Source organism: Triticum aestivum, chromosome 5B, assembly GCF_018294505.1.
Source record: "Triticum aestivum cultivar Chinese Spring chromosome 5B, IWGSC CS RefSeq v2.1, whole genome shotgun sequence".
NCBI classification, from domain to species: Eukaryota; Viridiplantae; Streptophyta; class Magnoliopsida; order Poales; family Poaceae; genus Triticum; species Triticum aestivum.
The window spans coordinates 527,886,378-527,903,736 of NC_057807.1; the positions used below are offsets into that span (position 1 = coordinate 527,886,378).

The 17,359-nt window shown below is 45.3% G+C and overlaps 1 protein-coding gene across 1 annotated transcript; it reads right to left on the bottom strand.

The window, feature by feature from the left end:
• Positions 1–12,052: 12,052 nt before the first annotated feature.
• On the bottom strand, positions 12,053–14,964 carry LOC123116749 (uncharacterized). Its single transcript, XM_044537666.1, has 8 exons — positions 14,457–14,964; positions 14,254–14,377; positions 13,601–13,712; positions 13,342–13,431; positions 13,019–13,250; positions 12,590–12,875; positions 12,443–12,503; positions 12,053–12,345 (listed from the first exon to the last, which is right to left on the bottom strand). Exons 1-5 carry the CDS (start codon positions 14,606–14,608, stop codon positions 13,021–13,023), a joined length of 708 nt encoding a protein of 235 aa, XP_044393601.1. The 5' UTR covers positions 14,609–14,964; the 3' UTR covers positions 12,053–12,345; positions 12,443–12,503; positions 12,590–12,875; positions 13,019–13,020.
• Positions 14,965–17,359: the final 2,395 nt, after the last annotated feature.

A 17,359-nucleotide genomic window follows, 5' to 3' on the forward strand; every position in this document is an offset into this window, starting at 1 on the left:
ATCTCATCTGGGACTCGGAACAACATTCAGTCACCATATCATATAGCTCATATAACACTATGTCATCAACGAACGTTAACCGTGCGGACCCTACGGGTTCGAGAACTATGTAGACATGACCGAGACACCTCTCCGGTCAATAACCAATAACGGAACCTGGATGCCTGATACGTCTCCAACGTATCTATAATTTTTTATTGTTCCATGCTGTTATATTATCATTATTGGATGTTTTACAATCATTTTATAGCAACTTTATATCATTTTTTGGGACTAACCTAGTGACATAGTGCCCAGTGCCAGTTGCTGTTTTTTGCTTGTTTTTTTACTTCACAGAAAATCAATACCAAACGGATTCGAGACACAGGGAAACTTTTTGGAGATTTTTTTTGGACCAGAAGACATGTGTTGGGCCAAAGAAGTACCAAAGGGGGGGGGGGTCCAAGGGGAGCACAACCCACCAAGGTGCGCCTGGGGGCCCAGGCGCGCCCATGTGGGTTATGCCCACCTCGGTGGCCTCCCGCACCGCCTCTTCACTCTATTAATACCCAAATATTTCAGAAACCCTAGGGGAGTCAACGAAAAGCAATTCCAGCCACCGCAAGTTCCAGAACCACCAGATCCAATCTAGACACCATCACGGAGGGGTTCATCATCCTCGTTGGTGCCTCTCTGATGATGCGTCAGTAGTTCATTGTAGACCTACGGGTCCGTAATTAGTAACTAGATGGCGTCCTCTCTCTCTTTTGATTCTCAATACAATGGTCTCTTGGAGATCTATTTGATGTAACTCTTTTTGCGGTGTGTTTGTTGGGATTCGATGAACTTTGAGTTTATGATCAGATCTATGTTTTTATCCATGAAAATTATTTGAGTTTCTTTTGATATATATGCATGATTACTTGTATCCTCGTATTTCTTCTTTGAATCTTTGGTTTAGTTAGGCCAACTAGATCGATTTTTCTTGCCATGGGACGAGGTGCTTTGTGATGGGTTTGATCTTACGGTGCTTGATCCCAGTGATAGAAGGGAAACTGACACGTATGTATCATTACTATTAAGGATGAAAAGATGGGGTATATTTCTACATAAATAGATCTTGTCTACATCATGTCATCGTTCTTATTGCATTACTATGTTTCTCCATGAACTTAATACACTAGATGCATGCTGGATAGTGGTCGATGTGTGGAGTAATAGTAGTAGATGTAGGCAGGAGTCGGTCTACTAATCTTGGACGTGATGCCTATATAATGATCATTGCCCTTATATAGTCATGATTATTTGAAGTTCTATCAATTTCCCAACATTAATTTGTTTACCCGTCGTATGCTATTTTTCTCGAGAGAAGCCACTAGTGAAATCTACGGCCCCCGGGTCTCTTCTTTATCATATTTGCCTCCGCGATATATTTTTATCTACTTTTACTTTCAGATCTATTAATCCAAAAACACAAAAATACCTTGCTGAAATTTATTATTATTTATTTTATCTCGCGTTCCCGCGAGATCTATTTATTTAATCTACTACAAATTTTACATATCTTTTACCCGGGAGGAATTGACAACCCATCTTTACGTCGGGTTGCAAGTATTTATTCTTTGTGTGCAGGTACCGTTCACGTAGTGTTGCATGGTGATACGTCTCCAACGTATCTATAATTTTTTATTGTTCCATGCTATTATATATTCTGTTTTGGATGTTTAATGGGCTTTATTATACATTTTTATATTATTTTTGGGACTAACCTATTAACCGGAGGTCCAGCCCAAATTGTTGTTTTTTTGCCTATTTCAGTGTTTCGAAGGAAAGGAATATCAAATGGAGTCCAAGTGGAATGAAACCTTCGTGGATGTGATTTTCGGAACAAACGTGATCCAGAGGACTTAATGTGGACGTCAAGAAATGAACGAGGAGGCCACGAGGCAGGGAGACATGCCTGCACCCCCTGGGCGTGCCTCCCACCCTCGTGGGCCCCTCGTATCTCTCCTGACCGATCTCTTTCACCTATATATACTCATATACCCTGGAAACATCAGATACGGAGCCAAAACCCTATTTCCACCGCCGCAACCTTCTGTACCCATGAGATCCCATCTTGGGGCCTTTTTCGGCGCTCCGCCGGAGGGGGCATCGATCATGGAGGGCTTCTACATCAACACCATAGCCTCTCCGATGATGTGTGAGTAGTTTACCTCAGACCTTCGGGTCCATAGTTATTAGCTAGATGGCTTCTTCTCTCTCTTTGGATCTCAATACAAAGTTCTCCTCGATCTTCTTGGAGATCTATTCAATGTAACTCTTCTTTCTGTGGTGTGTTTGTCGAGATCCGATGAATTGTGGGTTTATGATCAAGATTATCTATGAACAATATTTGAATATCCTCTGAATTCTTTTATGTATGATTGGTTATCTTTGCAAGTCTCTTCGAATTATCAGTTTGGTTTGGCCTACTAGATTGATCTTTCTTGCAATGGTAGAAGTGCTTAGCATTGGGTTCAATCTTGCGGTGCTCGATCCCAGTGACAGCAGGGGAAACGACACGTATTGTATTGTTGCCATCGAGGATAAAAAGATGAGGTTTATATCATATTGCATGAGTTTATCCCTCTACATCATGTCATCTTGCTTAAAGCGTTACTCCATTCTTATGAACTTAATACTCTAGATGCAAGCTGGATAGCGGTCGTTGTGTGGAGTAATAGTAGTAGATGCAGGCAGGAGTCGGTCTACTTGTCACGGACGTGATGCCTATATACATGATCATACCTAGATATTCTCATAACTATGCTCAATTCTATCAATTGCTCGACAGTAATTCGTTTACCCACCGTAATTCTTATGCTCTTGAGAGAAGCCACTAGTGAAACCTATGGCCCCCGGGTCTATTTTCCATCATATTAATCTCCCGTTATTTCTATTACCATTTACCTTACAATCTTTACTTTTACTCTTTATCATAAAAATACCAAAAATATTGTCTTATCATCTCTATCAGATCTCACTCTCGTAAGTGATCTTGAAGGGATTGATAACCCCTTTATCGCGTTGGTTGTGAGGTTCTTATTTGTTTGTGTAGATGCGTGGGACTTGAGTGTGGTCTCCTACTGGATTGATACCTTGGTTCTCAAAAACTGAGGGAAATACTTACGCTACTTTACTGCATCACCCTTTCCTCTTCAAGGGAAAACCAACGCAGTGCTCAAGAGGTAGCACATGGTTCTCCTACTGGTTTGATAAGCTTGGTCTCATCACTGAGGGAAATACCTACCGTAGCTATGCTGCATCATCCCTTCCTCTTTGGGGAAATACCAACATAGTTCAAGCCGCATCAATGCCCATATTGGTTCCTACATATTCTACGAAGATCTTTATCGATCAAACCGTTATGACAACATACGTAATTCCCCTTTGTCTGTCGGTATGTTACTTGCCCGAGATTCGTTCGTCAGTATATTCATACCTAGTTCAATCTCGTTACCGGCAAGTCTCTTTACTCGTTCCGTAATACATCACCTCGTAACTAACTCCTTAGTCATTTGCTTGCAAGCTTATGATGTGTATTACCGAGAGGGCCCAGAGATACCTCTTAGATACTCAGAGTGACAAATCCTAATCTTGATCTATGCCAACTCAACAAACACCTTGGGAGATACATGTAGAGCATCTTTATGATCACCCATTTACGATGTGACGTTTGATAGCACACAAGGTATTCCTCCGGTATCCGGGAGTTGCATAATCTCATAGTCAAAGGAATATGAATATGAATTTGACATGAAGAAAGCAATAGCAATAAACTGAACGATCAATATGCTAAGCTAATGGATGGGTCTTGTCCATCACATCATTCTCCTAATGATATGACCCCGTTATCAAATGACAACACATGTCTGTGGTTAGGAAACCTTAACCATCTTTGATCAACGACTAGTCTAGTAGAGGCTTACTAGCGACACGGTATTTGTTTATGTATTCACACATGTATTTAAGTTTCCGATCAATCAATTCTAGCATGAATAATAAACCTTTATCATGATTAAGGAAATATAATAATTGCCATTTTATTATTGCTTCTAGGGCATATTTCCATCAGGAAGATCATATGTTCAGATCATTAATGCTATTCAATACCGCTCTGATCTTGAGCATTAATATGCTTTGCGAGTAGTTACGTTTGTTCTTGAGGACATGAGAGAAATCTTGTCATAAGTAATCATGTGAATTTGGTATTCGTTCAATAATTTGATGATACGTATGTTGTTGTTTCCCTTAGTGGTGTTACGTGAACGTCGACTACACGACACTTCACCATCTTTGTGCCTAAGGGAAAGCATTGTGGAGTAGTTATTAGATGATGGGTTTCTAGAGTGACAGAAGCTTAAACCCTAGTTTATGCGCTATTCCGCAAGGGGCTGATTTGGATCCATATGTTTCATGCTATGGTTAGATTTATCTTAATTCTTCTTCCGTAGTTGCGGATGCTTGCGAGAGGGGGTAATCATAAGTGGGAGGCTTGTTCAAGTAAGAATAGCACCCAAGCACCGGTCCACCCACATATCAAATTATCAAAGTAACGTACGTGAATCAAATAAACATGATGAAAGTGGCTAGATGAAATTCCCGCGTGTCCTCAAGAACACTTTTCTTATTATAAGAGGTTGTTCCGGCCTGTCCTTTGCTACAAAAAGGATTGGGCTACCTTGCTGCACCTTTGTTACCATTACTATTATTTTCTCGTTACAAATTACCTTGCTATCAAACTATCTGTTACCGAAAATTTCAGCGCCTGCAGAAAATACCTTGCTGGAAACTGCTTGTCATTTCCTTCTGCTCCTCGTTGAGTTCGACACTCTTACTTATCGAAAGGACTACGATTGACCCCCTATACTTGTGGGTCATCAAGGTTCTTTTCTGGCGCCGTTGTCGGGGAGTGAAGCGCCTTTGGTGAGTGGAATTTGGTAAGGAAACATTTTATATTATATGCTGAAATTTATTATCACTTGTTACTATGAAAAAAATCCTTTGAGTTGTTTGTTCGGGGTATCTTCACCTCAACCGGAAGCACAAAGATTTGCTCCTCAACCTACTGCACCTACTGAAAATATTTATTATGAGATTCCTTCGAGTATGATAGAGCAACTGCTAGCTAATCCTTATGCAGGAGATGGAACGATACATCCTGATATGCACTTAATCTATGTGGATGAAGTTTGTGGATTATTTAAGCTTTCATGTTTACCCGGAGATGAATTTAAGAAGAAGGTTTTCACTTTATCTTTGAAGGGAAAGGCATTGACATGGTATAGGCTATGTGATGATATTGGAGCTTGAGATGGAACCGATTCAGATTGAATTTCATCAAAAGTTTTATTATGTGCATCTGGTTCATCGTGATCGGAACTATATATAAAATTTTTGGCCTCGTCAAGGAGAAAGCATCGCTCAAGCTTGGGGTAGGCTTAAGCACATGATGTACACATGCCCCAATCATGAGCTCTCAAGAGGAATTATCTTACAGAATTTTTATGCTCGGCTTTCTCATAATGATCAGACCATGCTCGATTCTTCTTCAACTGGTTTCTTTGTGAAGAAAACTATTGAATTCAAATGGGATCTTCTGGAAAAAATTAAATGCAACACTGAAGTTGAGGTACTCAACAAAGGTAAAGAGTCAGATATAACACTTAAGTTTGATTGTGTTAAAACTTTTATGGATACTGATGCTTTTCATAAGTTTAGTACTAAATATGACTCTGAGATAGTAGCTTCCTTTTGTGAATCATTTGCTACTCATGTTCATCTCCCTAAGGAGAAGTGGTTTAAATAACATCCCCCTGATAAAGAAAAGATTGAGGAACCTATTATAGTTAAATATGAAACTATGATTTACAATGTCGATCTAGTTGTTCCTACTACTTGTATTGAGAAACCACTTTTTCCTGTTAGGATAAAGGAACATGCTAAAGTTTCAGTTGTGGTTAACAAAAGTAATATTAGAGAACCTAGACCCTCTGAAGAAGTTAAAGTTGGACCTAATGTCCCTATGGTTAAAGATCTCTTGGTTGATAATATTGATGGGCGTGTTATTTAATTCTGTGATGAAGCTATTAGAATTGCCAAACCCAATACTAAAGTAACCATGCTCTCTGATGGCCCGTTCTCATTCTAGCTAACCACAGTCTATTGCCCCGTTGATGACACAAGGAAGGAAGAGTTCCTCTCGGAGCTCCTCCCCCCCCCCCCCGGCCGTCGAGCCATGGGTGATCAACAGAGATTTTTAACATGATCTATGAGGCGAGAGACAAAAACAACCTGAACCTCAACAGGCGCATGATGGGAATGTTCAAAGCAGCGATCGACATAGCGGAGTTGTGCGAGATTAAGTGCACGAATAGGAGGTTCACGTGGACAAACGAACATCAGGGTCCAACGATGGTCAGCATTGATAAGGTGTCCTGCAATCCAGAGTGAGACTCGCGGTTTCTAGCGTTTGTGCTCATGCCCGCCTCCACGGCGTGCTCTGACCACTGCCCGTTGGTGCTCACGAGCGCGGCTGCACCACACAGAAGGCCAAGCTTCCGTTTTGAGAACTTCTGGCCCCATTTCCCACGCTTTCAGGAAAGAGTGGCAGCGTCATGGAACAGACATGCCAATCACTTCTGCCTGATCACCCGGATGAAGATCAAGATGCAGAGGACAGCAGTCTTCCTATAGATTTGGGCCAAGACATTGTTCAGCGATGCAAAAATCCAGTTCCACCTGGCGTCGAAAATGATCTTGTGGCTAGATATATTAGCCCAGGATAAGAGGGGGTTCACGCCCAGGGAGTTTGAGTTGCGCAAATTGTTAAAGCAATGGATCATGGAATTGGCAGCAATCGAGCGCGGACAAGAGACATCATCCAGGATAATGTGGCTTCGCGCCGGTGATGCGAGGACTACATTTTTTAAGGCCAAGATCAACGCCCGACGCCATACAAACTTCATTCACTCTTTGAGCTCACGGGAGAACACGGTGACCGCGCACGCTGACAAGGCTGCCGAGGTGCATGATACATCTCCAACGTATCAATAATTTATGAAGTATTCATGCTATTATATTATCTGTTTTGGATGTTTATGGGCTTTACTAAACACTTTTATATTATTTTTGGGACTAACCTATTAATCGGAGGCCCAACCCAAATTGTTCTTTTCTTGCCTATTTCAGTGTTTCGAAGAAAAGGAATATCAAACGGAGTCCAAACGGAATGAAACCTTCGGGAGAGTCATTTTTGGAACGGAAGCAATCCAGGATACTTGGAGTAGACGTCAGGGAAGCTTCAAGGAAGCCACGAGGCAGGGAGGCGCGCCCTACCCCTAGGCGTGCCCCCCACCCTCGTGGGCCCCTCGTGGCTCACCTGACCGACTTCTTTCGCCTATATATGTCCATATACCCTAAAAACATTGGGGAACACAATAGATCGGGAGTTCCGCCACCGCAAGCCTCTGTATCCACCGAAAACCAATCTAGACCCGTTCCGGCACCCTGCCGGAGGGGGGATCCCTCACCGGTGGCCATCTCCATCATCCCGGCGCTCTCCATGACGAGGAGGGAGTAGTTCACCCTCGGGGCTGAGGGTACGTACCAGTAGCTATGTGTTTGATCTCTCTCTCTCTCTCTCGTGTTCTTGAGATGGTACGATCTTGATGTACGGCGAGCTTTGCTATTATAGTTGGATCTTATGATGTTTCTCCCCCTCTACTCTCTTGTAATGGCTTGATGGTACGATCTTGATGTACGGCGAGCTTTGCTATTCAGTTTTTCCTTTGAAGTTATCTTATCGGATTGAGTCTTTAAGGATTTGAGAACACTTGATGTATGTCTTGCATGTGCTTATCTGTGGTGACAATGGGATATTCACGTGATCCACTTGATGTATGTTTCGGTGATCAACTTGCGGGTTCCGCTTGTGAACTTATGCATAGGGGTTGGCACACGTTTTCGTCTTGACTCTCCGGTAGAAACTTTGGGGCACTCTTTGAAGTTCTATGTGTTGGTTGAATAGATGAATCTGAGATTGTTTGATGCATATCATATAATCATACCCACGGATACTTGAGGTGACATTGGAGTATCTAGGTGACATTAGGGTTTTGGTTGATTTGTGTCTTAAGGTGTTATTCTAGTACAAACTCTATGGTAGATCGATCCGAAAGAATAACTTTGAGGTGGTTTCGTACCCTACAATAATCTCTTCGTTTGTTCTCCGCTATTAGTGACTTTGAAGTGACTCTTTGTTGCATGTTGAGGGATAGTTATATGATCCAATTATGTTATCATTGTTGAGAGAACTTGCACTAGTGAAATTATGAACCTTAGGCCTTGTTTTAACGCATTGCAATACCATTTATGCTCACTTTTATCGCTTGTTACCTTGCTGTTTTTATAAATTCAGATTACAAAAACCTATATCTACCATCCATATTGCACTTGTATCACCATCTCTTCGCCGAACTAGTGCACCTATACAATTTACCATTGTATTGGGTGTGTTGGGGACACAAGAGACTCTTTGTTATTTGGTTGCAGGGTTGTTTGAGAGAGACCATCTTCAACCTACGCCGCCCACGGATTGATAAACCTTAGGTCATCCACTTGAGGGAAATTTGCTACTGTCCTACAAACCTCTGCACTTGGAGGCCCAACAACGTCTACAAGAAGAAGGTTGCGTAGTAGACATCAGTGCACTCCCACTTCATAGAATTGTTGGGCACGTTGCGTACGAGGGGACAAACGATAAACTAGGACACCATCGAGCTGGCACGGATACAGAATGAGGGGCTGGATAACCCCTTCTCCTGAGCTGAGGTGTGGGCGACAATCATGGCATCGTTGGCAGAGCAGGCGTCGGGCCCGGATGGTTTCTCTGGCATGTTCTTCCGATCATGCCGGGGCATAATCAAGACTAATGTCATGGCATTCTTCGACCACTTCTACAAGCATGCTAGGGGGATTTTAGCGAGCTGAACTTGGCGATGATCGTAATGCCGCCCAAGAAGGACGGGGCCACCACCGTCGGTGACTACAAGCCCATCAGTTTGATCCACTCCATCGCGAAGCTAATCACCAAAGTACTCTCCATGCATCTTGCTACGATGGTCGATCAGATCATTTTGCCGGCCCAGACTGCCTTCCAGAAGAACAACTGCATCCAAGATAGTTTTTTGTATGTGTAGAATTCTGTCAAAGCCGTGCATCACAGAAACACACCGACACTCCTTGTGAAACTAGACATAGCCAAGGCCTTTGGCAGTGTCTCGTGGGAGTATCTTCCCGAGCTGATCCAGCGGCTGGGCTTCAGTGCGCGTTGGAGGAATTGGATCACGGCTCTGCTGTCAACCTCCTCCTCGGCCTGCCTGCTGAATGGAATCCCTGGCGAGATCATCTTTCACCGATGTGGGCTGCAGCAGAAGGACCCCCTCTCCCCTCTCCTCTTCATCATCATAATCGACCCGCTGCAACGACTGCTAGAGCAAGCAACGAGGACGGGGATTCTGCAGCCAATCCCGGGCAGTGCGGCGAGGCTACGGGTCAGTCTATACGCCGACGACGCCATCATCTTAGCGAATCCAGCCCTGGAGGAGATCGACGCATTATTGGAGATCCTCAAGCTCTTCGGGGAGGCCATGGGGCTCCGCGTCAGCCTGCCTAAATCCTCTATGGTGCCCATCTGCTGCGACGACGTAGACCTCGACGGCGTCCTTTTGAATTTTGGTGGGCAAACGACAAACTTCCCAATTAGATACCTCGGTCTTCCCATCATGATAGGCAGGACAAGACTAGTTCATCTGCAATTCATCCTTGATAGAATTCGAGCTCGGCTAGCTGGGTGGAAGGGCGGGATCATGTCGTTGGTCGGACAGCGAGTATTGGTGCGGTGTGTGCTCTCAGCCGTGCCAACCTTTGCGATCACGGCCATGTGTGTGCCCAAGGAGCTCTTCGAAGACATCGACAAGGCACGTCGTCTTCCTCTAGGCGCACGACGAGGAGGTCTCGGGAGGGAAATGCAAGGTGGCTTGGAAGCTCATCATGGGGCCAAAGAGTAGCAGTGGTCTGGGTATTCATGATCTGCCGCGTTCCGCACGTGCTCTTCGGCTAAGGTGGCTCTGGTGGAGTTGGCAACAGCCAACGCGACCATGGGTGGGCACTGGCACACCCTGTGACGACAGTGAACACGCGCTCTTCGCGACTTCGGCGACAGTCACGATCGGCAACGCCGACACGACCACCTTCTAGCACTGCAGGTGGCTAGGGGGCGCCCGCTGCGCGACGTCTACCCTCTGCTATTCAACCACTCTTCCAGGGAAATAGAACAGTGTGGGATGCGCTGCAGGGGGGGTAGGTGGATCCTCGACCTGAGACACGGTGACGTGGAGGACATCGTGCAGCAGGCCACTATGCTGGCAAGAGAGCTTCGGGCAACAGCGCCGGTGCTAGATCAGCTCACCAGTAACACCATCACGTGGAATCGCACCGGCTCGGGCCGCTACTCCACCAGCTCGGCATACAAAGCTCAGCTTGAAGGAAACCACATTTGATGTTTCAGGAAGATCATCTGGAAGGTGTGGGCGCTGGGCAAAAACAAGATGTTCCTGTGGGTGCTTCACCTGAACCGGCTATGGTGCAACGACAGGCTGCAAGGGCGCGGCTGGCCAAATGGATACTTCTACCCCCTATGCAAGCGTAACTTCGAGAGCTCGGTGCACCTCATATGGGATTGCCCGATGGCAAAACATATGTGGAGTACAACGGCGTCATGGGTTGGCTGCTCCGCCCTGCACCCCGACATATGGAGAGAGGGATCAACAATCACTGCCAAGGTTAAGATGATCATCGACGCCGCTGCACCGACAGCCTTGAGAGGCACCAAATCCATGATCGCACACATCAGCTTGATGATCTGGATAAAGAGGAACGCTTTTGTGTTTCCTCTCAGGCCCTCGGTTCGCGGCGGCACATCGGGAGTGACGGAGCAGCAGCAGCTCGCCTTTCCACCACAGCCTTTCGTCCGTCGGCCATGCCTCTAGTCCGCAGCAGCTCCAGACCAGTCGCCCCTTTGCACATCTGCAGCTATAAACTACCCTCATCCAAAATCGTGTTTTGTTCTGATTTGCTATTGGTTTCAGGCTTCCCCAATATGAGGTACTAGTAGAGAGTGAAATATTTTCCACCCTCTCAGTTCTAAACCTAAGATTGTTTTCACCCTTGCCTTCCGTACAACTGAACGTGAGATGTAGTCTTAACCCTCCACCCAGCACAAATCCTTTTTTGTGTGTTTTCTGAATAATACAAGTATCAAGCATTTGGTGTTAACCTTCACTGGACTGGTGAAGGAGCTGAGCAGAGTACTCTCTGAGCGAAAATTTTGACGGGGCTTTTACGATGTCTTCAAACAATGCTCTCTTCGCCAAGGGCCTCATATGCCCGAACTCCGTGGCTGGTGGCCCTGCTCCCCATGGAAAAGAATTCTATGAGTCCAAGTCTCACGCGAGACCCATCCTGATAGATGACACGTGGCACTCACAAATCACAAAGTATCTACCCCACCCCCCACTTGAAATGAGGGGGGAGAGATTAGATGTTTTATGATTTGCGAACGCCACGTGTCTTCCATCGGAGCGGGTCTCACCTGCTAACCGTGAGACCTGGTCAGCAGGATTATTTTTGTCCAGAACTAACGCACTACAAATCCGAATATAAATATATGTAGTTCGCAGGAGTGTCCATGATGTAGGATGAATGCTCACAACCCATCTTCGATCCTAGGGCATGTGTTGGCTTCCTCTCCTATTTCCAGACAGGAGTATGAAATGCAACATGAAGTAAGATTAATTTCCAATTTATGCAGAGTTACCTCCAGTAATTATATTTGTAACATTCAATAGCGCAAGTGACCACTGTGTTACAAGCAGGCAGGGTAGCAGATGGATTGCATTGCTGCGCATAACTGCAGACACTGCTATTATAAAATTCTTACACAGCAATCAGTGAATAAACTAGGTGTTAGTAATTGGAGAGACGGCCAGACAGTATCATTGGCATTAGCAATCGTCTTTGTATTTATCAGAGCAAGCAACTAACAGACAGGCCCATGAATTTAGGTGGCATCACACATAAGACAGATAACAGAATACCTCATAATCAAAATCTCAAACATAGCTAAATTTCGCACAATATTGCAGAAGTCTGGGACCAAGATACATTGCTGATCGAAATCTCAATAGGCCGGCCACCAAAGTGATCTAAGAAGCAGCAGCCTCATTAAGCTTCGCTAGCTCCTTCACTGATAGCTCCTCCTCTCTGTTCACATAGTAATCAAATTTATCAGCAATGCATAAGTTGTTTAAATAATAATCATAGGTTTTGGCAAGCTTCAAGATTTCTTTTATAATCTCACCTTGATATTGGCAAAGCATGACCTTGAACCTGTGAAAGTCATCGAGGATCTCCCTCTTGGTCTGTAAATAAAGAACAAGAAACAGCAGCTATCAAAATAAAGGGAATGCTTTTTGATGTGAAAAAATATGATGGAATCGCTCCATACATGAAGGGGTCAAGAAATCTGATAATTCCGAACCGCAGTGGCAGCACACTGATGGATGCTCGATGTGGCACGTAGGGCACATTGACCTTGCTGGTGACTTGCCAAGCTGCTTATCCACCATTTTCTGGATGCTTTTAGCCTTCTCCAACAATTCATTAGTATTGCCAATGAGTAAAAAGGCACAAGGAATGATAATTGATAAAGCCCACAAGCCCGTGAAAACTTCTTCAATGGCTTTAGGAAAGCCCATAGTTGCTTTAGGCGCCAACAGCAAGAGCAACCCCCACTGGACAAAAAGAAGAATAAATGATTACATATGCAGAGAAAAATGGTGAACAGATATATAAGATAGCCAGGAAAGAAGAATAAATGATTACATATGCAGAAAAAAATGGTGAACAGATATATAAGATAGCCAGGAGAGCTTACTCCTAAGAGTTTACGCCATGGCTTGTTTCTTGGGAGCTCTCTTTTTCCATCATTTTTCTTCCAATGATTGCTAACTTACGCTTTGCTTCTTCTTTGTCGGAGGTTGCTTCCTCACGAATCTTGCGCAGCTGTTCCTCGACTTGAAGAATATCCTCTATAAGAGTCTCAAGGTTCTCTTTCTGATCTTTGAGTCGATCGATCTTCTCTTTTAACAAGGTAACCAGCTCAGAATCTGACCAAAAAAAGGGATTGGCACGATTAGCCAGCAATGGTTTCAGCAAACAGACTTGAACAAAAGAAATCACACACAAAAGAAGTAACACCTTCGGACTCTTCAATCATTCTTTCAAGATCCGTAATCTCTGCTTCGATGAGTTTAAGCTTTTCCTTGAGATTTTCCAAGATGATAGAACCTACAGGTAAAAAAAAGTGTAAACTCACATAGTGCAAGACAGAGGATTGGTAAGACCCAGATTATAGAAGAGAAAATGGTGCCATAGGTTGACCAAAGTATCCAAGAGAGGATTGGTAAGCATGCCAAATGTTCTACAGAAGAGAGGAAGGATTAGCACGGGAGCATACCAGGTTGACCATCGGTTGAAGCCAAGACATATCCTCCAAACCAAGCACCGAGTAGAATGTTTACAAGCATGAGGGAAGAATTCCTGTTTGATGTCAGAGACGCAGGAAGAACCTATAACAGCAAAACAAGTGATGAGAAAAACCGGTAACACAAACCATTTCAACTAGAATAACAGCTTCTATTGTCAAACCAGGAGCAAAAGGACTTGGTCTCCTACTGTCAATGTTTGCAAGAGACATTTTGGCGGCTTCTTTTTTGAAAAAGAAAGCATTTCCATATGTCAGAAACTACTAAAAGAACCTCAACAGAGAACACACGCACGGCCTAAAGCTGGACAGCAGAGCAAATAAGCACAGCCCCCATAGCTGCCTTCCCAACTAAACCCAACATACCTAAAGTGTTGATGTTTCTCGCAAAATGATAACCAATCCAATAAGACAACATAGCAATCATAAAAACGCAGTAATCAGAATAAACAACATTGTAGATTGACAAAGATTATCATGTCAATATATCATAGATCACAAGAACATATGTACTCTAGCATACACCAACAGTATGTATTTTGGTAAGAGCACTACAGAGCAAGGAGAAGCATGCTTCACATAACAGATGTGTATAAATGCGGAAGAGGGTGGTACAAGCAACAGACCTTGCAAGGGTGAAAGCTACGGTATGAAGCAGGTACAAGCTCTCGGAAGCCGTAAGCACTCCCCTGATAGACTGGTACAAGTTCCCTTGATGCATATGCACTCCCTTGGTAGATTGAGAAGGACCTGCAGCACCAAAGCATGATCAAAATTATGCAGGATATATATAACTCAGAGGGATAGAGCTGTATGGGAGTGCAAGTACCCCAGCACAGACAATGAAGAGGCACCAATAAGGGCGCGGATGACGCTCATGATGGGGGAGCAATCGCCTGCAGAGGAGACATTCGCGGCCAAGATGGCGTTGCCCTCCCTTGACGAGGAAGAGGAGCTCACGAGGGAGCGGATGGCGGTCATGATGGGGGCGCCATCGCCAGAAGAGGAGGCACGGATGGAGTTGCCCTCCCTTGACGACGAAGAAGAGCTGACGAGGGAGCGGATGGCGCTCAGGATGGGGGCGCAATCGCCAGGGGACGAGGAAGCGGCGGCGCGGTTGGTGTTGCACTCGACGGGGAGCGACTGGCGAGTAGTGCACCGATGGCGTAGAGGATGGGGACGCCGTCGCCGTGCAGGGAGGGCCCCGCGATCGACGGACGGAGAGCCATGGCCGAGGTCACCGTGCGAAGAGAGGTCGCCATGGCCGCCGATCTGCAGCCCTCAGCCGCCTGGTAAGGAGGAGCAAGGAGAGGGAGGAGGCGCGTCTAGGGTTAGGGTTTGGCGATTGGAACGAGAGGGCCACCAGCGCCGCTTATGTCCTCCCGTCGGGCGGGCCAGAGCCCACGAGCATATCTGTTTCTGTTGAAGCCCAGCCTTGTTTGGATCTCGAAGGGCAGCCCATTAGCATAATCCCGCCCCCACGAGCATATCTGTTTCTGTTGAAGCCCAGCCTTGTTTGGATCTCGAAGGGCAGCCCATTAGCATACTCCCGCCCCCACGAGCATATCTGTTGAAGCCCAGCCTTGTTTGGATCTCGAAGGGCAGCCCACTAGCATAATCACGCAGGAGGCCGGCCACGGCCTTGGATCTCGAAGGGCAGCCCACTAGCATAATCACGCAGGAGGCCGGCCACGGCCTTGTTTGGATCTCTACGGGCAGGCCACGGCCTTGTTTGGATCGATCCCCTGGATGCGGTCTGAAACGATGAAACATATAATTATATATGGGTAAAGCAAACATCAAAAATAAACGTTACAAAACTACATAAATCTTTTGACATAGAACTTATAGATGTATCTAAAAATCAACAAAGGAGAGGAACCTCACCACCGAAGGTAGGGATGAAAGCGAAAAAAATTACAATAATCTTCATTGGTTTCATATCCATGAAAGCCTAATCTTCGCAAACAATCGCGGACGCCATCCACTTACTACCCTAGCGGAAGGGCACAGCCTCCGCGGCCCTGGGAGGCACTCATGCGGACGCCGTCCGCTTGCTACACTGCCTTCACGATCCTGGACAGAGCCTATCAAGTCGCTCATGCGAAAGCCATCCGCTTGAAACCCTTATCAAAGGGCACGGCCTCCATGGCCCTGGGCAGAGCCTATCAAGTCGCTCATACGGAAGCCGTCCGCTTGAAACCATCAAAGGGCACGGCCTCCACGGCCCTGGGCAGAGCCTATCAAGTGGCTCATGCGAAAGCCGTCCGCTTGAAACCCTAATCAAAGGGCATGGCCTCCACGGCCCTGGGCAGAGCCTATCAAGATCGCTCATGCGGACCTTGTAGGCCATGGCCATGGCCACGGAAGGCGTGGCTAAGGGTCAAGATTCAGATGCAGAAGATGAGAAACTTTGCGGCGTATAGAGAGGAAGGAGGGGGCACGGGTCGACGGAGGAGGCTGTGGTACGGGTTAAATAGCTGCTTGCCTGCGTGTTGTGTTTCCTAAAATAAAATAGGCTCCTTGATAGACGCCAGGTTTTTCTCGGATCGAAACTGCTTGGCAGACGACAAAGGTACGCACGACTGCTGCACGACGGGAGTGCTGGCCGTCTGCTACCCTTTGATGATACAGATGAACGAACGGATATGCACTATCGTGCACAAATCGTCTGAAACCATCGTGTGTTCTCGGATCGTTGAGCCTCCCTTCCTCCAGTAGAGGCCTCGGTCCTCACGTGCGGCGCAGGACAGGACCCGTATGTCAGACGCGCCAACCAAACGTTGGACGCTTTCCCCTTCCACGTAGCGTTGCCGCTCTGCCGCCCTCTCCTATCGCCAAGGGGCGCCCGGCCCCACGCGTCAAAAAGCCATGACGTCTCCGATCTACTAGTATTCTCACACCGCATCTACCTCTCGCTAATCCGACGGCCCGCAGCGCGTTAGAGGAAGCACACGATCCGCGTGATCTCCTCCCATTGGCCTTTTGGCTTTCCTTTTTTTCTCTTTATATTATACTTTTCTATCCATTTTTCTAAAGAAGATTTATGTAAATAAATTAATTAACTAGGGAAAGAGCCCGTGCGTTGCAACGGGAGAAAACAATACGATACACCCTAACCAAATAATCATGATTCAAGGCCCCAACATGGCATCTTCCATGCAATGTTTTGTCGAGGCATGCATGTGTGGTTATTGCTGGTTTCCTTTGTCTTCAATCTGATTTTGATAAGATGTTCATTTCGGATCGGCATCAGTATGGAAAAAAGACCGATTGTGCGCTACTGATTAAAATTACACCATAAAATAGAATTTTAAAAATGTTAAATAAGTATAATAAAATCATATTCAAATTGTACACATCGCTATTGATTAAAAGTACACCTTAAATAGACCGATTGTGCGCTACTGATTAAAACTACATCATATTCAATTTTTCCACATTTTTCTAATCAACATTCATATATAATAATTTAAATTGGAGTAACGGTTTACAAGATATGATTTTTTATAAGCATTTGTCCCGTGCGTTGCAACGGGAGAAAAACAATATATGTAAGCGGGTCAATATGCCACCATCTACTTCGGCGTCTGCCTATTACAACACCATTGCACGCCCCATCCTCTCCGAGTCTAGTAAATGTTTGGCCTATTTCCTATTATTTGTAGTCGAAATAGTTCATAACAAATATCAACCACTTTTGATAATAATTGTGGCTATGGTGGTTTCTCT

Coding starts and splice junctions, on each gene's coding strand:
- LOC123116749 (XM_044537666.1), bottom strand. CDS start 14,608: ATGACCGCCATCCGCTCCCTCGTGAGCTCCTCTTCCTCGTCAAGGGAG. Junction 13,432..13,600: donor TTCAACCGATGGTCAACCTG/GTATGCTCCCGT, acceptor TTTTACCTGTAG/GTTCTATCATCTTGGAAAAT. Junction 13,251..13,341: donor AATGATTGAAGAGTCCGAAG/GTGTTACTTCTT, acceptor TTTTTTGGTCAG/ATTCTGAGCTGGTTACCTTG.